General features: G+C 38.4%; 1 protein-coding gene across 1 annotated transcript; it reads left to right on the forward strand.

Moving 5' to 3' along the window:
• The first annotated feature begins 1,397 nt into the window (after positions 1-1,397).
• Positions 1,398-20,830, forward strand: LOC139725441 (heparan-alpha-glucosaminide N-acetyltransferase-like). Its single transcript, XM_071636517.1, has 17 exons — positions 1,398-1,464; positions 3,951-4,150; positions 5,198-5,334; positions 7,019-7,146; positions 8,091-8,148; positions 9,299-9,368; positions 10,301-10,398; positions 10,764-10,840; positions 11,329-11,359; positions 12,599-12,735; positions 13,660-13,787; positions 14,549-14,667; positions 15,083-15,302; positions 16,742-16,816; positions 18,072-18,142; positions 18,692-18,804; positions 20,644-20,830. The coding sequence occupies exons 1-17, from the start codon at positions 1,398-1,400 to the stop codon at positions 20,820-20,822; spliced, it is 1,908 nt and encodes a 635-aa protein (XP_071492618.1). The 3' UTR covers positions 20,823-20,830.
• The last annotated feature ends 1,696 nt before the right edge of the window (positions 20,831-22,526 follow it).

Genomic DNA, 22,526 nt, shown 5'->3' on the forward strand with positions numbered 1-22,526 from the left:
CTTTGCAATAACTCAAGAAAAACACGCCCTATCACCCCCATATTTTGCACATGTTTAGTTCATGTCTCGTACATTATTTCATAAAATAACAACTACTAGATCAGACAACATCTTGGGTATGTAAATTAGGGTCAAAGGTCATAAATGTTTCATCTTGTATCTTAGTGAATACCTGTCCTATCTTTCCCATATTTTCCACACGTATAGACGATGTCGCGAGAATCATTTCACAAAATAACCACTATTTCATCAGATGCAATCTTGGGAGTGCAAAGGTGGGTCAAAGGTCATATGTATTCATTGCTGTATCTTCGTTATTCAGTGTATACAGAATTTGGTACCAAAGATGGCAGATATGACTCCCTTTTCTAAATGAGAATGCAAACATCACACGGCCAATGTCTCTAAACACAGATGAAACTTGTATGGTCATGCCTATTGCGATCAGGACTCGAATCATTGATAAAAAAAAAGAAAAAATCGGATCACCTTAATTTGTCAGTGATGACAAATTACAATCTCTAGTTCTTATAACATTTTCACTGAAGATAGCAGCTGGTACAGCTGGTGAAGCTGGCAAAACTCGGGTGTGACAGGCCTATTATTGGTTTTGCTTGTAGGGAACATCCTCTTATGTTCAGACCTTTTGTTAGTTTAAGAGATCTGTTGATGTATCCCCGAGTCCGGAATTTCGTGTGTCATGTGACAATGTTGACTTTCTAATGCAAACTTTGCATGTGTACTCATACGACGAATTTGCTAACTCATAACGCCGCCAGCCAGCGATCCAACCCTATTTTTCTCGCTCAGTGTCCTACATTGCCCATGAAATGCCGCGCCCACGTCTCTCCATTCATGCAATGGAACCGGACAGTGACGATTGTCCTGCGTTTGATTATGTATTCTTACAGCTAGAACTTAAGCACGCGGTGATACCGCACCGATGAGATCCATTGATGTACTCAGAAGGACTTGATCAAGATGTTCGGCTAGTATAAGCTGTAAAGCTTCAAAGGGCAACACTGTCAGTCGCGGAAAAACAGACGCCCTTTTACGCAAGACTACTCAACGATTGACAAAATTGATTGCAACGGTACGTACGCAACTTGAGGGGACTGAGTAGGCGATGTCCAACACATTACACAGAGTGCCATAGCAGATAGTACGAGTCTGTTGCTCAGAAACTCTCACACGAGTACGACCTCGAGATGTCTGACTTGGATAACTACTAGGTTATGGCTTGCCATTGTACTTCACATTTAACAAGCGCACTCTCACACTGATGCTCAACTGAACTCTGAACGCCAGCTTGCTTTCCGCTCCGAGGAAAGAGTTTCGTTTTGCAAGTCGCCTCAGTCATCTTCTGATAGAAAGTGAACCAGACGACAGAGAAAACAATGCGGTTCCTGGCTTCATTACGGGTGGTATCGATGTACATATACTTCGGTGCTGCCATTGTAAATGGTAAGTGATCGCTACAACTAAATTCTGATCGTGGGACTGTACTCATACTATTCGTGTCGCTTCTGATATACTAGTATTGTATTGACCGTTTCTCAACATGACCTATTTCCGTAGGTGTTACTGGAGAAAGAAATACAAACAGCAGTCCTGTATTTGATATTTTCTGCACATTTTGCAGTAATCTGCTTGATATTGCTTCATCACCAATGCCTCCACTGTGGTCTTCTAGCAGACGACAAGCTCAGATAAGTATGGGCTTGTCGTTTTTATATTATGCCTCCCCCTTGCCCGAGGCATCGAACGTTTCCCGAACGTTTTCGGGTTGTTTGTCCCGTCTGTCCGTTATCAATTTTGTGGACACGTTTTAGATATCCAAATGAAACTTTGCATAATATGTAACGTATGCCTGAGTGGACGAAGTTGTGCCTATCAACTTTCGGTTGCACATGCTCAAAGGTCAAAGGTTTAGGTCAAATTCTTGAAATTTCATCATTTCCCACATGTCTATGTGATGCTTAAAGATATTTTCTTGGGTTTTTTGTATACATGTATACCAGACAAAGATTATCTGGGGGAAGCTTGGGGTCATTAATTGGCCAAAGGTGACAGGTAAAGTAAATATGCTAAAATTTCATCTTTTCTCCTGCATATCTCGGAAATGGCTCAAGATATTTATCTTCATGAAACTAAATACACTCACTACACATGCATATGAATTTTCTGCCTGACAGTGATTCTCTTGGGATATTTTTTTCGTCATGGGATCAAAGGTCAAGGGTCAAAGGTCAATTTTTCACAGTTTCATTATTTCACCCATATTACAATGCGTGAAATACTGAAACAAAAGGTGGTAGAATGGACAGATTTTTTTTATTCTTTTGATTTAGGAATTTAAGAATTCATGAGACAAATTCAAGAACCAGTTATCGTTTTCAATGTGCATAATTCGGAATAACATCAAATTTGTACCATTTTTTTTTTATATTGCCTCTTCTCTTATGTCATTTGATTTGGGATTTGACAGAAGATTCTTTATTTACTCAGATTTTTTGTCTTCCTTTATCTTTTGGGACTACAAAGACATTATAGAGATCGGGTAATTTTTCCAAACTAATTGTGTTTCTAATTGTGTGGGATCTGTCTTTTGTTTTCATTGCTTTATGGAAGAGCACATACTCATGAATAAGAATGTGTCTTTTTGTGCAATTTTTATTTTTGTGCCTTGGAAGAGACAAACGAATGTGTTCACTCATGCATAAAGTTTCCCTTTTCATGGACCGATACCAGGTTGATAACAAATTAAATTGCCTTTACCATGGTATATAAAACATCAATGTTTAGGCTAATATTCTATGAGAAATATGAGCTTGAAAAAGTGTTTAGTTTCTTTTTTTTTTCTTCTTTTTTTTGCTGGGTGTGTGTCTATATACGTTTGTGTGTGTATGTGTGTGTGTGTGTGTGTGTGTGTGTGTTTGCTTGTGTGTGTGTGTAAAGAGAGATCGAGATCGGGAGGGGGACTCGGGCTGAAGAAAATGGTCACAATTTGAGCCATAGATCAACTGGAAATGAAACCCCTGGCACCCTGTAGGGAAAATATTCGGCACAGTCCTTTAAATTATAAATAAGCACGATTTACCACTGTCAGGGGTATTGCCGGGCATTCCGATCATAAACACTTCAAACGTCTAGTCTTGCAGTTGCCAGTCGCATCATTCGAGGCACCATTTCATGAAGGTTGTCAGCCCTGACAAGTTGTCCTCTGACAATCACCATAGCTACAGTCAGTAACCAGAGCTTCTCGGCCAGTTAAAACCGATGATTTTACTGAAATTGTCAGAGAGTGACAACTTGCCAGAGCTGAAAACTTTCATAAAACGGTGCCCTGGACTACTCATTGGGCTTATGACGAGCATGGAACTACTAGTTCATGGTTATGAGGTTTCTTTTCCAGCTTTCATATTTGCTCGCACGGCAGGGGATGATGGGGGTCAACAGGGATATCTGACGGAGCACACCACGAAAGTGGTCAATCGCGATCTCCCAAAATAGCAAGTGGTTGTTGCCACCATTTTGTAGCTCCTATTCTAATACACTGTATGTGTCCTTTTTCCTTGTTAGCAACTTTAAACAGTACACCCTCATCTTGAGTTAAACTAGTTAACACTAAAGTAATGTAGGCCTACTTTTGAGTGATAGTTTGTTTAATGACACATCACTCAAATCCTGCAAATTAATGACAGTTCAACCGGATGTACAGTACCACTCCGTCTCCCTCAACTAGAAATGGAAAGAATTCTTTTATTGACAATGTCCAATACTAAAACTAAAAATTTACAAGCAAGCATGAGGAAGACTCTTACTCAGATATGATTGTGGGTTGTGGTTACTTTCAGAATTAGGGTGAAAGTGATAGTGGTTGAAGGAGTTGGCTGTGTTAAGCAAAGCGACACCTTGGTAATCAGTCTCCATTTCCTTTGCTGGATAAGGCTTGGCAGCTGACTTGGGTCCGGCCACGCGCAGGCATGAGATCAAGGACCCGCCGACAAAGAAGCAGAAGAACGGGTTCCCGACGACCGAGACCGCGCTGAACCTTCACTTTGTGACCCACGACACAGCGTCCGTACGTTTCGTCAAAGCAGAACACCAGAAGATCGCCGTGTGGATGCAGAGCGACATTTGTATTGGGGTAAAGTACAAAGATCTCGGCAGCTTCCTGTTGTACGTTTGTAACGTGTATTTTCCTTGAAGGAGGAAGAGGAAAAAGGATGAAGGTGAAGAAGGACAAGGAGAAGGAGGAAAAGAAAGAGGAGGGGAAAAGAAAGCGGAGGGGAAAAAAGAGAAGAGGAGGAAACGAGAGGGAGGAAACTCTAACCCTGTTTTAACTGAACTTACCTCGACACATAAGTTGCGACAACGTCCGGAGAACAAACTTTCTCGCCTTGGGCAATAAAACGGCAGGAGAGAGCGAGGGGTACCGTTTTAACAGACCACGCCGAAACCTTCTCCGGGTAGGTTTCCATAACAACCTATCCGTACACGTGCGATGGGGCTGTGGTTACAATCCATGCATGTGATCGGCGAGCTGTGTGTCATTTTGTTTGGACCATATTACGCGTTGTTGAGAGTATCAAAGGAATATTACCGCGACAGCATTCTAATAGAATGGTTGTCAGGGAAATGTAGGGGCAATATCGGGGTAATGGAAGGGTAATTTCCCAAGCTAGCTGGGTCAGAATTTGGCAAAAGTTACCGCGAAAACGTTGAAAAGCATTTTGCGAAGGCCGTTTTAGCAGGCAGGGTAAAAAGAGATTGTCCGGACGAGATTGTCCGGACGACGTCGCGGTAACTCGGGTTAGAGGCTTTGTTAAAAAGGGGCTTTAGTAGTGTTTATGATAATCAATTGAGACAACTGAGCCGGTGATGGCTGCTGTAATATCAGGCGCACCTTCACTACCGGTGCTTCTCTCCCCCTTCCCCTCTCGTCATAGGTTCACTCTTTTTCATCTGAATTTGTTTTTACAGATCTATATGCGAACGTGGGTAGGCCTATGTAAACACCCTCAGCAGTCTTGAAACATAAAATCTCATATCCTCCCCCCTAAAAAAGATAAAGATTAAACAAGCACAAGCTATGAACACATTTTTTATAATCGATGTAGTAATGGCTTTTACATATTCTGGTATAATCTACCATCTGTTTTAACGCTTTGTATATTATCTTTTACCTCGACAGTGTAAGCTGCTGTCTGTAGCTCATCTGAAGAAAGACTCCGACAACCCCGTTGCCCTGGTCGACACCCAGTGGGCACTACGCATCAGCGTCACCGATCTGGACGCCGACTACCCTAAAAGAAATAACACATTCTGCGAGTAAGTATTCGGCACCCTTGCCGTCTGCCAACTCCCATAATTATTGTATCGCTACAGTAAAACCGCCCAGGACTATACATCAAGAGGATAATGACATTTTGTTCGCATACGCAATCAGAGTGTGAATCTGCGGAATCAGTCGTTGGTTGGAAATGTTACGGAATCGTGACAGGTAAAAAGAAAAGATGGAAGTTCCACTATGCCGTCTCTGTGGGGATCACTATCTATTCATGTTTTCTCTTACAAGGTTAACGTAATTACGTAAAATTACGTAAAGTCGCAAAAAACAAAACCTCCAACAAAACCCTCTGTGTTCATTCTTCATTGCATTGAGTCTCTTGCCAGCGGGTAGGAACATATCAAAGGCGCTTAGAGACGTCCTGTGTAGCTCCTTGTCCTTTGAAAAAAAAGTACTGTCTGGGGTATACATTTACCTTGGAGCTCTGTAACCCCATGCATATAAAATTTACATTGTATATCCATGGTATATCCTCCTGCGTGTAACGTTCACCAACTGGACAGGCTGTATTGCGTATGTTAAGTCTCACCCTGAGCCAATACAGTTTCGTCAATTTCTCGATGGACTTGCTCCCAATATCGGACTTCCTACGATTATCAGACTTCAAGAAGGACGTGTTTTGTTAACTGTCATAATGGGATGCATGCTTAAACCCATTCTTTATTGATGGGATGATTAAAAAGTACAGCGTACTTGTACTTGTGATCCACATGTTGTTTTTTTTTTAATTTGCTATATCTCCATGAAGTGTCGCCGGAGGCATTTTATTTATTTTTGGGTATTCCGTCCTTCCCTTCGTCAATAATCAGTTTTGGGGGCAGCCTAACTTCAGCACTGTTTGGGATATCCAAGGAAACTAGGCACATTGTATGAATGAGTGAAGGAAGCTGCGCCTATCATGTTGTAGGCGCAATAACGCTCAAGATCAAATACTGAAATCTCACTCTCCTCCTATTCTCCAATGACTGAAAGTATTTTCTTAAAACTTAGTGTATTTAGGTATCATTATGTGAAGATTCTCGGAAGAAAGTTTTAGGCAATGGCGTCAAATTAGTGAAATGCTGAAATTTTATTTTTTCTCTATATCTATCAAATGGCTTAAGGTATCCTCATGGGACTAATTGCATTATAGGCCTACATGTACTGCCTGACAGTAATTCCCTCTTGAAGTTTTGGGTCATGGGGTTAAAGGTCAAGGGTCAAATGTGCGGTTGGAATGCTAAAATTATACTTAATGGTGAAATTACTCTACTTCTCCATACAGAGATGTGCCTTGCCGATGAATCCATAATCAAAATGGTATGATACTGTGCGATGATTCTGTAGGGAATATTTAGGCCATGGGGTCAAAGGTCACAACAAAATGCTAAGATTTCACTCCTTTTTTCCATATCTTGAAAATGGCTCAAAGTATCGTCTTGAAAATGGGTGTATACAGATAGTGATTAATTGCCAATAATATGAAAATATGCCTCGCTTAACATTGGCAAGATATGCTATAGACCTATTGTGAGAATGATGCAAAGTATAGCAGAGGCGTGCCAGTCGCCACAACGACATATCTAGTTTCAACAGAGCTGTTCCTTCCTGCTTGAAAAATCTGCACGAAGATCGAAATAGAAGCTTCACTCAATCTGTTCCTTCCCTGCTCGACTCTGTTGCCAGGTTGTACTATCACTTCAAGCAAGATGGCGGGTACAACCTCACAGTGCCCGCTACAATCTCCTTCAACGGGACCGACGTGACTCGGTGCTCAACGGATCTCGTACGGAACCCTACCTTCGCGGACACAGGTAGAGTACAGCCTGAATTTTGGACGTCGGAGCTGTCATGAATACCTCTTTATGAAATTGAAACTTGTCATAAGAAAAAGATAAATCATCGTTCAAGAGCGTGTGTTCATGATTGACTATTAAAAGTCCAATTACCGTAGCAGCTACAGACACGTGAACGCATTACATTAGTAATCCATGTAGTTGTATGTAGATTCAAGTAGCAGTTGATATGTAATTTGATGAACACGCACCTCCCCGTGCACGAACATTTATCGCCTGCGTTCTGTTTGTAAATTGTAAGTTATGTGTACCTTACAAGGCAGCAAAGGATGATTTAGACAGACAAAAATGAATGTCTCGTCAAATACCACAATATCAATGATTGCACAATAATTATGTTTCCGCTTGTGGCAGTTAAAGTCTACAAGTCGGAAATTATAGTTTTACATCGGAAGCTAGACTCATATTTCAGACTATCAGACACTTCCGGAAGATCAAGATGTAAAGGTTTCAGTGTGTAAAGCAACCATAAAGAAACCCCATGAACGTCAAAGACACGGACAGCAGCTATAGGTTTTCATGTTTTAGGGTGTCTTTTTTTTTGTACCATTGAATTTTACCTACCACGCAGTATGGTGATACATGGGTCCGGGCAGCCATTGATATAACGTGTTGAGCCTAATTTTTTTTTTTCATACATAGGTTGGTGCTGATATCAAGTATAGCTTCCATTGTTCTGGCGGGCAATTTTCACATCTTTATTTTCAGTCTATAGGCTACTCAGATTACTATTCTCAACCACAGAAGTGCCTTTGCTGATCACTAGATAGTTGTAAAGAGTATTTTATTTGTGCTTTTTTTCTGTTGCTGTTTTGGTCAGAAAATGATTGTGATAGCGGAAACAAAAAAACTATCACGTCCTTATGATTATTTTCAAGTGTTTGACTGTTTTTATCACTCAGCTATTTTGATCGTGTACGGGACTTTGTTTCTTGGATTCGTCTGCGCTGCCGTGTGGGTGTAAGTACATTGCAACAACATAATTGAACTGTTTTTCTCTTTTCTGCACTGGTATATAGACTTGATTGATTTTTACATTTTTAAAAAAATTATATATGTATATATATATATATATATATATATATATATGTGTGTGTGTGTGTGTGCGTGTGTGTGTGTGTGCGTGTGTGTGTGTGCGTGTGTGTGTGTGTGTTTGTGTTTGTGTTTGTGTTTTATACCACATTAACATACTCCACTGGGGACAAAATTGTCGTAGTTGACCTTTCTTGAACCCCAACGAATTTACCGCCAAATTAAGAGACAAATTAGTACTAGTAAACGTTAAAATCATAATATTCCACACCATGTATAAAGAAACATAAAGAACGGATTATTAAATCACCTTGGATTTCCCGATTACCGATATCTGATTACATCTTCATAAGTACGTGACTTAGATTTAAAGGAATGAAGAAAAGTTCTTAAAATATCGTTGTGGAATGCAGTGTCATTAGAAAGTTGATTCTGCGACTTGTCTTGATTCTCACTATTTCATAATTTTGATATTTCACTCGGATACACAGTCACTCTTGAATTGTTTTGGTACACATTCTCTAAATTTATGGGTAAGGAGAGGTAAGGCAAAAGTGAAACTTAGAATCTCGTTATTCCTAGAGACGATTTTGCTAGGTTCATTTACTATTTGGCATGAGTTTGACATTAGTCAACCCCCAAAAATATAAAATATCTTGTACAGCAAGACGAATGCCAAGGCATGGCATATCATCTCCTGCGAAGCACCATTACCTTTCTTCTGATCCTTATTGTCAGAAATACTTCGTCTAACCCTGTTATGAATTAGACCAGTTTCGTAGGCCTTATAGAAGAATTTTTTTTTAGATATAATTTCCTTAAATATTTTGATATACAAAACAGTGTACGCTGAGAGGCGTGGTTTGATAAGTACGTGTAGATCTAAAGTTGATCATTGTCCGTCGATGAATTCTAATAGAATTCAGAACGAGATTTAAGACCATTCATATTCGTTGATGTCACATGATTTAATAATAATTCCTCATAAGTGTGTTTAATGTTTAAAATTTAAATGTGTCTTCATTCCTTGATGTTCGGATTAGTTTAACCCTACTCTCCCCGTTCTTTAAATTTGCAGATACTGCATTAAAAAGCATTTCATCGCGACTTCACTGCCAGTCTCAAACGGGAACATTTATAACTTCTCCGTGAGTACAACGAAACTTTGACATCTGAATAGACTTCATCTCAGAAGTTGGGAAATGAATGACTACTTTCTTAACTTTCACATGTAACTAATTGTACATGTACATTCATTTTGCACCAAGTATCGAAATCTGATAATGATTAAGTGAAAAAACGATATAAAAAAGATATGCAACTTTTTTCATAAGTAATTCTTGATAGATTTTGTTTATCTATGTCATCACCATAACTATGAAAAGAGAAAAAAGACCATTGATTCCCCAAATATGTTCTGTTTTCATTAAGAAACTTATAATGATTTGTTTTCAGCGGGAAAATGACAGCATCACATTGCATGTCACTCGTTTATTCATCTGGATCAGGTGCGAAAAAGAATACTAATGTGTGATGTTGCTTATCTTGTATGAACACGGTCAAAATAGAAAAACTGTAAGAAGATATCAGCAAACCTGTCATTTTCTTCATCCTGTAATGTATGTAAAGTTGACATTCGATATTTCTTTTTTTTTCCACAAAGAAAATATTCAGGTCCAAAATAGATGTCACATACAGTATACAAAGACGATACAAAATTGACAGGCAGCTATAAAACGTCTAAATAATATAAATACGATTCCAATTGATATCAGATAAAAAACCTTTAGTTTTTTTTTTTTCAGACATAAATTTCTACAATAAAATTCTACTTTCTTACATTGACAAAATTGGCTAAAATGCACTAATTCCTGTTTATTTCTTACAGAAAATATAAAGTATTTTGCATACAAATAAATCACGTTGTAACACTGGGTTTTCTGTAAAACCAAGTATAAAATCACTTGAGTTGACATTCGATATGTGGTTCAGCGTATCTAAGTGATCGTATTTTTTAACATTTCACTTATACCCACATGCATCTCTCTTTCTCTCTGTATATTTTACTACGATAATGTAGACTGACCAACGTCCAGGGGACGAAGCACCTTTGACCACTCCCATCAACAAGCCCAATAAAATGTCGCAGAGACAGAAGTCAGTGGACACATTCCGAGGGTCAGTGTTCTTTCACTTTGGCACTAAAGTGGAACTTCATCCCATGTTCGAAATCTTTCACGATAGGAAAAATAAAATTATTTGAACATTGGACAAGAAATGAACAAAAACAACAACAATAGCGGTTTCAGAATATGCGGATCATAGCACTCATTATTGAAAACCTGTTCAGCGATTAGTTTACATATCATAATCAGACATAGCTATGATTTCGATAATGTTTAAAACGAAATGCTGACGGATAAAAATGTGTTATACCAAAATGTCAGTCATGGTGTCACTGTGCGCTAACTCGGGAATCCATAATTGCAGCTACAGCCTTTCAGTGCTTGCTATATTTGTTTACCATTTGTTCTTCCGTGCAGGCTTGCCATTGCCCAATTGGTTTGTGGCGTAGCAGGGGATGGGAAGTACCCCTTCCTAGCTCACTCCGTGTGGTATGGTAAGTTATCATAGCCTGTCTTTTTTTTTCTTTACACGTGCACACACTCTCGTTATAACATAAACCTCAATAATTATGACAATTTTCATTCAAGTCAATGTCTGATTAAAAATTGTCATTATTACTTTTTACAAAGTAGATGAGAGAACAAGCTCATCTTCATATGCATGTGAATAAAGAGAAAGCAGCATTGTAAATAGAACACATCAGTTAGTGTTTGAGGAAAATCTGACAATCCGTTAAGTTAAAACAGGTAAGAATTTTTGAAGTTTTGAGAAGCCTGCTACAACTTGTGAAATCACATATGTAGAACGATGTAAAGGGAATATTAAAAACTTTTAACATTTTTTGCATAATAAAGGAATACTTGACTTGCCTCTTTTAGGAGGCAGGGGGAATGATATTACCTTTAACATATACGTCAGTGACAAGTTGAGGTAATATATACTATTTTCAAACAATATAATTTTTTCATTCATTCATTTCAGGCATGACCGTGGCCGATACCTTCTTTCCTTGGTGAGTATATACTGATGTTATGAGAAAACATTGGTAATCCCTCGTGAAATGTACTTTAAACATATACATTGATATTTCGTGTGCCTACTATTAATACTCCCACGATAGTCTGTTCAGTTGATGAATCTCCAAGCACAAGCTAAACTTGACCGAATCCAGTAGAACAAGGATGATATATCATGTGTGTTGTGGAAAAATAGTACACGTATCTTTTTCATGCTTCTCTCTGTAACAAGTGCCAAAAAAGGCCGCAGCTCGCATAAAAGAGTATTTTCATTCATGAAATTAATTGTACTTCAATATTATTATATTAACATTTTCTGAATATGGACAAACTGATATTTTTCTAGTTTACAGCTATATAGATGTAATATTTTGCACATAAAGCAACGAAATTAAACGGACTGTCACAATCTTCAATGCACCAAAAATAAATTTTATGAGTTAGTTTGGTTCGAATGTAAGAATATGACGTTTAGCATCTGTGATGATGCACTACGGTATGTAGTCATGTTAAAAAAAAATAGCGTGATAAAACTTGCCCCTTTTCATCGAACTACCTTATCCTACAGGAATTGCACAGTTGTTTTTTTTTTTCTCTATGTCTTTCTAACTCTCTCTCTCTCTTTCTCTCTCTCGTCTACCAGTCACAGTATTACGTTCTACTTTGCAAAAGGTCGTGGAACGAAGTCTTAGGAATAATTATAGAAGTCTTCCCTGTATGGCGTAAAATGGAGGTTTCTTCTATAGGATAGCGACAATACGTGCTATTCTTCGCGGTTCTCCTAAAGGCCACGGCACACAATACGACTTTCGATCGCGCGACTGACCGACTTTGGATCTGAAATACACAAGCGTCTTTATATTCCGAGGCTATTGTGATTTATGTTGGGCTATTGGGCTGTACGTGACGAGCAATAACACTTATGGTATGGTGGCCCTAAAGAGACAGTACAAATCTAGAGACACGTTGTGGAATATTTATTCACCATTATTTCACAAATAATTGCGAGACATGTAAATAATTCAATTCATCGGAACGATTTTAACCAGAACAATGGGACAACCTTCAGGCGCTTCATACAAACAACGGTGGAATAATATTTACTTGCAAAGAATAGAAGTCTCCTAAAATTTCCGCTTTTTGGCTGGAGATGCAACTGTTATTTGCATGGTTATTCGTCATGAACACCTATTTGTTTTGTAAAAGTGTACTGATATTCATTGTCTTTTTTAAAGGTTTGTATTCATCATGGGTACGTCCATTCACCTCGCCATTAACATCCTGCTCTCCAAGGGGCAGTCTTTTCGCACCATCTTCAAGAAGGTCGTCATCAGAAGTATCATCCTCTTTATTCTCGGTGTCTTTATCCAATGTAAGTGTACTCACCCCCCCCCCCCACCTCCTACTTCAAAAGCTCCGTGCTAATATTTGCTTTGCAGATGAAAAAAGACAGCTTTTGTGACTTAAAGTTTAATGTAAAGATAACCATGAAAATGTGAATAAGTATGATCAATGTTAACTATATATATATATATATATATATATATATATATATGAACAATAGCTTTATTAAAAACCATTTCTAGAATAAAACGTCTGCAGTTACGGTTTATTGAGAAAATGAGTGACATCTCCTTATATTTGCTTGCTTTATCGCTAGGTTTTTGTATACAATAGGGTGTTCTGTGAGTCAACTGAACTACATACATATGGATCAACAGATAATTCAAACATTTTTCAATTGTTTTTGTTTTGTTTTTTGACGGTGAAGAGTAAAGCTACAAATATGGACAAGTTTACTGTATACTGCGAAAGAAGCTAAGACATTATTTTGTATGATTATTGCCACCATTCAAACAATCAGTCGCAGGTGAATCATTGCATTCTTATGATACCTTTTCTCCTCGGTGAACAATCGCACACTAGCCTGGAGTTCATTCATATCTGCGAATTTTGTATGTCAAGGATACAATTGAGATAGATTGATTCAAACGCACGCAAACTTACATGCGAACACTGGAAAACCACACACACACACACACACACACACACACACACACACATCCAAACCAACCTGTATTTACTCCGAAATTCTCGTCCTAGACAGAATATGAATAAAGTGTACAGCTTTATACCATGAAAAATGTGTGTCTTCTATACAGAAATATATCTGGAAATGATTTGTGGAAACTAGCATCGAAAAAACTTATATTGTCATATATTCTTCATTTTCATTTCTTTTTTAATTCATTCGAGGTGACTCATTTGTGATTGTTTTCTAATTTGTGTTCCATAGCTAAGAATAACCTGCTAACTCTTCGGATACCGGGTGTCCTGCAACGATTTGGCATCACGTACTTTATTGTAGCTTCGTGTTACCTCTTCTCAAGATGGCTCCTAGCACGCAGGAAAACAGAGAGAACGGTGGGTATTTAGCAACGATATTTTTGTTTTCAGATTCCTAACGGTTGAGGGAATGTTAGTTTATGCATTAGTCTACAAGCAGAGAAAAAGGAGATATTTCTGAAGAAGAATTGTATTGAAGCAAAATAAACCTCACTCGTTTTTCCCCCATCCTTCGCTTCATTTTACAGTAATTACTTCGTAGTTCCATTGCCATTCCAGGAAACCGCAGTATTGTACTTTGTGACTTGAGTTGCCGATATTCACCGTGATTGACTGCAGATGAAACGGCGTTGACTTGGGGGTGAAGGGGAGGTAGACAGTCATATCCGAAGTTCAGTGAAGATTTATACTGGTTGTCTAGTCTGTTTTATTTGAACAGTTGATTCGCTGACATGACGCAACGTTCGTAATGTAGAGGTAGATATTTTTTTTTTTTTTTTTTTACATCAAAGCTATCCCAACAGAGATTGATAGATACACATGTTGGATGTAATATTTAATGATTACGAAACTCGGTCTTTTCTTGGAGATAGTTTGAGAGAACTAAGTACTTCTCAAGAGAATACTATTAACTTCAGTCTCATTGTGACCTTTTCAGAGACATATCCTTATGTTTAGTTATGATAAGGAAGGCGGCGCCACAGCTCGTGTCTTTTAGCTGTTTTTCCCATTAATAGATATCGGTATTTTTCCTCGGTTTTTCTTAACATAAATGTGCATTTATATACCGTCATCGGATGTTGTCAGACAAATTCTCCATTCTTTCGCTATCACTGCAGAACACGTGCTTCCTGATGTTTCGGGATATAGTAGACTACATAGAGCTCCCGGTGGCTGCCCTCTGCATCACTATACATGTACTCATCACCTTTCTCCTTCCGGTTCCGGGTTGTCCACGGTAAGTGACCTCCCTAATTCTTTAACTTCCAGCGTCTAAAAAAACGATTCGCGTTTTATCGATCGGCTACTCATTTATTGCTACTTGAGATTTGAGAAAAATGAAAGACTGCTCGCGTGATAGTTCTCAGCCAGTATTTTGATTAGGATCCATATCACCATTTCAATGGCTAATCATTTGATGCCGTTACTGACGTATTCATATAGTGATGAAAATTTCTTTGCACACTGGTCGGCCTTCCTCATTTATTTTTCCTTTCCATGTTGTGTGTGAGGGACTTGAGTTGAAGTAAACGGGCGCCCAAAACTAACTCAAAGGCAGATGTGTCATTTTATAGTGTAATTTCATAGGGTATGTGAGTGTAAATTGATACCAATTCCAATGTTATTAATTTGATATGCAAATGATATTACAGAGGCTACCAGGGGCCTGGAGGACCCCTGGTAGGGATAAACGGAGAGCTCACCAACTGCACCGGGGGAGCTGCCGGCTACATCGACCGCGCCTTCTTCACCCCTGCCCACCTCATCAAGACAGGGAAGATTGTAACTGTATACCACACGAAGATACTTCATGACCCCGAGGGCATATTGGGCACTTTTACATCCGTCGCACTTTGTATTTTTGGTCTTCAGGTCAGTGGTAGCTTTACCTTTTTTTCATCAATGTCCATGATCATTATTTTCGTCATATACTATTTACGAGTTATGTTTTGGTTCCGGAAGCTCAATATTCCCTAGTGTATTTTTCTGAACATCCAATGCCGTACTTCCAGGCAATAAAATATTCTATCACACCTACGTTTGCCCAGGACCATTCCAAAGCTGGAAGTTACTTAGTTAGGTCTTTGCTACGACATAATGGAACCTTAAAAAAGTTGTTGGGGCTGTGGACAGGTAGGTGGAGTTTCACACCTTCCTGCTATTGGTTCGTGAATTATGATAATATGTACCAGGGAAATTGAGACCTCCGGGTGATTTTCAGACTTTTACATTTTGAACAACTATAAATCAGTTGTACCGATTACAGAGTTTCTGAATTTATAGTGATTGGAATGAGGAATAAGAATATTTTCAAAATTTACAACAAGTTGCAATGAACAAGGATGATGACATGGCAGCCTCACCATAAGAATGCAAGAGTTGAGGCTCAAGGAATCAGAACAAAAGAAGATGGCATGCAAACATTGTACGCAGGTGAACTCGTTCAGCAAGTGGTATTTATTGTAATGGAATTACAATGCTACGTTTCTAAAACATGTGAGGCTCCTATGTCATCAACACTGTGCGGTGTAATTTTGTTCAAGATTTTTCAGAGTATTGTTTCCCTGCTCAAGGACCACAATTAATTCCACAAATCCGTACATGGAGCTGTCGATTTATGTACTGCATGATGTGAAATTATGAAAATCGTCTAGAATGTCCCTTTAAGTCCCCTCCAGAGGACTGCTCAGGGTATTTTTTGTTCTTTTCGTTGCGTTTTGTTTGTGTTTTGTTTTATTTTGTTATGTGTGTGCTCATGTGTGTGTGCGTAGGTTTGTGTATATGCGTGTTTTTGAGAACAGGGATTGGGTCGAGGGAGTTTGCCTGGTTTTTGTTTTGTCTTGTTTTGTGTTTTGGGCAAGGGGTACTCTTCAGAGGAGACAATAATCTTACGCTATATGATTGATTGATAGCTCTTGGGGTGTTTCATCAACGTTTGTCAGCGCTGACAATTTCAGCAAAATCCTTGGTTTTGATTGGATGAGATGCTCTCGTCACTGACTGTTACTATGGTGATTGTCAGCACTGACAAACGTTGATGAAGCACCCCCCCCCCCCCCCCGGTGTCTGTTCACTTCATTCACATTTTCCATTCCTCGTTTTATCTTATTTTATTTCTGTTTCTTTGTTTATGCTTATTTGTTCGGTTGGTTGTCGACATATACTATGAAATGGACAGTTCATGGTCAGCGGTAACATCAATCAGTTGTGTTGTCATCGTTATCGTTCGATATATTAACTGTACGTTAGTTTGGAATATCTGATAGCCATTCACAGGTGGATGGTCTATTCTGTCGTATTTTTCTTTGCAGGCTGGTAAAATTTTGCATCATTTTCACACCGCTAGCGGGCGTCTTCTCAGGCTTGTGCTTTGGGGAGTGTTGCTGGTAAGTTAAATTGGATCTTATCCAACTTTGGTGAAAATTTAATTACTTGCAACCTTACCAAATGAAAACAATAGTCTGTCATCAAGTGTTGAAAATAAAAACCCTTGACTAGCAAGAAAGCTTAAATGCAGTGCGTTATCAAAGAAATGACGAGCGTCAGATAATGAGACTGAAGATTTGTTTGTTTGTTGTTGGGTTTTTCTTTTGTGCACAGGAAACTTAACTATATACATGCATTCAAAATCGCTGAAAAACTAGCTGTTCACAATGGAATTATCTCATATAGCAGACTATACATGATAGTATTCACATAATCACACTTCAAGTTCTGCTCTTATTTGGAATAGTAAACCGGATAAGATATGCCTTAGTACGAATATTCGTGCTATAAGGGATGGCTTCAGATTACTAAAAAGGTTCAACTTAAGTTGGATTTGATATAGATTATGCTTATATTCATAGGGATTTTTTCCTTTACGCAGGTATTGTATTCTTTATTCGGAATTTAAGAGTATATATCATATTCAGTGCCATTTTATAGACTACCCCCCCCCCCCATGATGTCCTCCATTCTATCGCAATGCAAGCGGTATTAAATGCTCCCAGATTAAATATGAATATTTAGGCGGAAGTTATAGGTGATGTAAGAAAGGTATGCAAATAATATTCATGGCATTTTTGTGTAGGTAAAATGTTTGAATCTCCCATTTCCTGCAGGAAATGAGACTCTAGTTTGAATGAGCCATTCATCGACTTCCGTTATACTTTATGCCAAGTAATGTGTATTTATGACCAGATGTAAATACGGTACAGTACATAAGCATTTGATAAGCGTGATCAAAAGATAGTTACAATACGTTTATGAAGTTGAACGCGTATTAAGACGGAATATGAATATATGTATATATATATATATATATATATATATATATATATTGTACGTGCAAACAAAATAACATGGAAATTGTGTACAATTGATTTGAACGTCATTTGTGTTCTGTTCATGCCATTCTTCTGCATTTATTTCATTCCATCACATTATATAATATCGACTTTGTACAATAACTACCTGTTGAATGAAATGCCTCTTTGAGAAAAAAAAAAGGACTATATGCTCGACTTTTGCCTTTGACAAAATCATCACGGAAACATTTGTCTCATTTCAGCGACGATTATTTCTGAAGACGCTTTATGAAATTCCTCTATGTTTGGAGTTTTGTTGTTGTTTTATTCTTTTGCTTGTTTCTGTTTTCAGATCACTTGCAGCGCTGTCCTGTCAAAGTGTACAATGGCAGATGGCTGGATTCCTATTAACAAGAACCTCTGGTAAGAACTATAACCTGCTGTTAATACATGTAACTATAACATCCGAAGAGTCCCAAGAGGGAAGTGACATGTTCTGGCCTTTTATAGATACAAATAATTCATAATCTATATTCGACTAAATTTTTAACAAATTGAAAAGAATGCAGTTGTATGGTACTGAATGGATTTAATTCAAACTGGGAAAGGAAAATTGCAGTTGTTCAATTAATGTTGCTGTACTTTTTTTGTGATGCTGCTGTCTTGGTGAATGACCTGTAATATCAGATATACGTTTGTTTATTTGAGTATTTTACACTTTATTTATTCATCTTAAGATTCGTCTGCTTGTAGAAAAAAATGAATTGGAACACAGGACCGGTTTTGTATCTAAATGCATTTACACATGAATTCATCTATTGATCGCAAAATTCCAGGAAATCAAAAACTGAAAAACTGACAATTTTATGCATGTTATTGTTGTTTACTTGTGCTGTTGAAATCTGCTAGATCTGAAAGTTTCTAGGTGAGTAATTTGTGTGGGTTTTGTTTTGTTTGTTTGTTGTTCACCAGGTCGGTTTCTTACATTTGTCTGACTTCGGGTACGGCATTCCTCGTTCAAGCCCTCTTTCACGTTCTCATTGACGTCACACGCTTTTGGAACGGAGCGCCTCTTATATATGCAGGTAGGTCCTTGTATTACGGAAGGTGGTTGTTATCAAGCTGCAGCTAGACAAATCGTTGTTACCCCTTTCTATTTATATGGATAATTCATGTTTCATGTATTATTCCAAATCTTGGGGAACTGTTTTTGAAGCGCCTACGGCAAAAGCGTCGTATGATAGTCCACATATTACATTGCGTCCCCCCCCCCCCCTCCCCGTCTTCGCAAGTAGGCCTACCTCCGTTTATAATTATCCAGATGTGTGTGGCACTATCATGGAGTCACATTCTGGCCGAATATAAGTATTGTCGTAGTAGGTAGGCCTATAGTAGCAGTAGTAGTAGTACGTGTAGAAGTAGTAGTAGGAGGAGTAAAAGAAGTAGTAGTAGTAGAAGTAGTAATAGTAGTTTTAGTAGTAGAAGTAGTACTAGGAGTAGTGGAAGTGGTATTAGTAATAATAAGTAGTAGTAGCATTAGTATACTAGGTAGTGGAAGAAGCAGTATTGGTAGTGGTAGCAGGGGTTGTAGTAGCAGTGTTAGTAGTAGTGATTTGTAGTAGAATTTGTTGTAGTAGTTGTCGTAGTATATGCCTAGAAGAGAAGTAGAGTAATAGTGGAAGTAGGGGTGGTAGTGGTAGTATAGTAGTGGTGGAATTGGTAGAGGTGGGAGGAGTGGTAGCAGTAGTAGGAGGAGGAGGAGGGAGAGAGAGAGGGAGATCGTTGAGGGCGCTCTGATCAAGTTACCGTCCTCCCTTCCAAGCTTTTAGTTTTCAAGCAATTTGTTGAATGGTTAGATGGCACAATATCAGAGGAGTTTATGCTTCAAGAACAAGTATACCGAACTCGTGATTTATAAAACGTCACAATGCTGATGAGAGGAGATGATTTACATAAACTGGGTTGACTTATCTAAGTTATGGTATTTATTTATTTATTTGTTTTTTGCTTTGAACGTTCGTCATTTCTCAGTTCTATAAAGAACATAATGTACAAGTTTCATACAGTTTATAATACAGAACTAGAATTTAAAGTACAATTTCCAAATGTTTGTTATTGCAAATTGATACTGTACAGAAATAGAATGATTTTCTCACTTCTCACCTCCAATTCCCCCATAAATTAAAGTTGTAATGTACAGAATACCGTCACTTCATGGTAATTGTTACATAACACAAATACTGACACGCTGCTACCCGGTGCATGATATTTACCCGTTTAATTCCTGCAGACTATGTAGCCTATACTCGAAATGTTTCTCCTATAGCAGAACCACGTGATCAAATATATTCCCTACCGCACTTTTTGAAATTAATGTAATCCAAAACAAGTGATGATTCATGTATAATACCACACAAATATTTGATTTTCGTTGCCTTGATTTGGAAAAAAAAAATCTATGATCTCTTCTATGGATGGATAAGGATATTATCTTCTCAGTCGATCAGTTACGATTTACATTTCAGATCTATTTTCTTGTAGGGCCTGTTATATACTGTAAACATGGTAAAAATAATATTACTCCAGTATATTACCAATTGCAGTTAAACTCGCCTAAGTCGACGTCGCATATGTCGAATAATCGCGCAAGTCGATGATTTTAAAAAGTCCCGATTTTTCCCCATTGATTTACGTGTATTAATTCACTCACAAGTCGAATTTTTTAAGTCGAAAACTCGCCTAAGTCGATGTGTTTTGCTCAGTCCCGAGAAGATCGACTTATGCGAGTTTAACTGTACCTTTTTTTCTGACCGATACGTGTTTTTTTCACATTGTAGCACAATGGATTTTTATAATGTATTATCTCTGACACATTGTATTTATGTGTATGATTATGAATGTATGTATGTTCTTCATCGTAACAGGCATGAACTCACTGATGCTTTACGTCGGTTCGGAGATTATGTCTCGCTACCTCCCGTTCACATGGCAACCGATCGTTGGAAATCACGCCGAGTACTGCGCCATCGCGTACTGGTCTATGACGCTGTGGCTTATCATTGCCTATGTTGCCTACAGGAAAAAATTCTTCCTGAAGATATGATGACCTTACCAACGGGCCTACAATCGAATTGTATGATTATCGGCCCTATAAGATAGAAGATGTAGAGGATTTATCGTGAACTATGATGACTTTTATTCCCAGTATAATTCGTTTTCGATTCCGTTAGACTCTGACTTCTGTCTGCGTAAGTGCAGTTGGAGCGAAGAAGGATTTGGATTTTTTGTCTGTTTGTTTGTTTGATTTTTGTTTTGTCTTTTGTTTGTCCTGAGTGGATCGGGCCGCACGATTGTTGTGTAAAAGTAAAGACCATTTTAGAAGAGTTCCTCTGTCTGCTCGTATGTATTTCTTTGACGACACTGTAATTTGGAAATAAGATTAGATTTGATATCATCATATATTGAAAGGTTGATAGATGATTGGTGTTATTTGAATTTCTATGTTTCATGTCGGAAAGGAAACAAGAGGCCTTGATTCTTTGCCATCCAGACGCAATTTGCAAAACGATGTTTGTTTGCATGTTTTGCGATGTATTCATACTTACCCCCTACTAGGCATGTCGATATGTGTGTGGTTCTTTATTTGTTTACAGCACTGAAAAACTGTGGCATCACAAATATTTGTCAGAGTAGAACCATGAAAATTATATAGTTTCCCGACTTAGGGTTCTAATCATTGCACGTCCTCTACACCTCTTGACATGATGGTGATTTTGTTATCTCCATTATGTTCGGTCATCCTCGCATACCCTCGAATGGTTTAGGTTCTACACTCTGAGAAAGGTCGGTTCAGCTTTGCACCTTTTACGTGTGACATTATTGTATCACCTTTACAGGCGCAATTTTGCAACTTTACGACCAGACAGTGCAAAGTTGTGCCTTTGAAGGTGCTCATTGGTCTGAAAAAGTGCAAAGTTGCACCGTGAAGGTGCTACAATGTTGTGTCACACGTAAAGGTGCAAGGTTGAACCTATTTTTCTTATCGAGTGTATGTGAAAAGTTTGATTCGCACGCAAAACCTTTCCGTACAACTGGTCTGTATTCAATTTCACGTCATCAAAAGAGTCCTTGTGTTGAGTTTAATTGCATTTTGTAGAAGTGAGTAATATTTATTTGAATGCCTTTAACCCTCTTCATGCTACATTAATTACCCGTCCATATGTATGTGTGTGAAATTTGTGCACATTTGATTCATTGGCACAGAAGAGTTGAATCATTTTACTTTCCGGATTGACATCGTAGCAGTGTGAGGGACTGCGGTATAATAAAAATAATAAAACTCTCGACTTTTAAACGAATGTCTCAAGTTGGAATCCTGCCAAGAGCATACTACCTTGGCCAAAAATGTTTTTACCGGGATCGACAATCATGGGTCATAATCATGGCCCACGATATAGACATTGAAGGAAGGTCCATGAGTCATACAAACACGAATCATACAGTCTACGAGCAGTTAGACACCAAGTAAAACAGGACCACGAGCTAGACTCGATGTAGAACAGGCCCATGAGCTGGACTATGCAAATAAGGCTCACGAGCTTAACATTAATCCAAACGGGTCTACAGGCTGTATGACTCCTGAGTGTCGAGCTCGTTACGTGCACCCGCTTTTACCGACGATGTCCCACTCGACCCAGCCTATAAATGCGCATATGGAAATTCTGGGTAAAGATAACGGCAGGGCTTTTGATGGAGAGCAGTGGCTACACTCAAGAGGCTATACCTCGGATGAATATTAAGTTGAAAA

The sequence above is a fragment of the Diadema antillarum genome, unplaced genomic scaffold (assembly GCF_040938485.1).
Source record: "Diadema antillarum isolate AM-2024a unplaced genomic scaffold, OU_Dant_1.0 seq00000041_RagTag, whole genome shotgun sequence".
NCBI lineage: Eukaryota > Metazoa > Echinodermata > Echinoidea > Diadematoida > Diadematidae > Diadema > Diadema antillarum.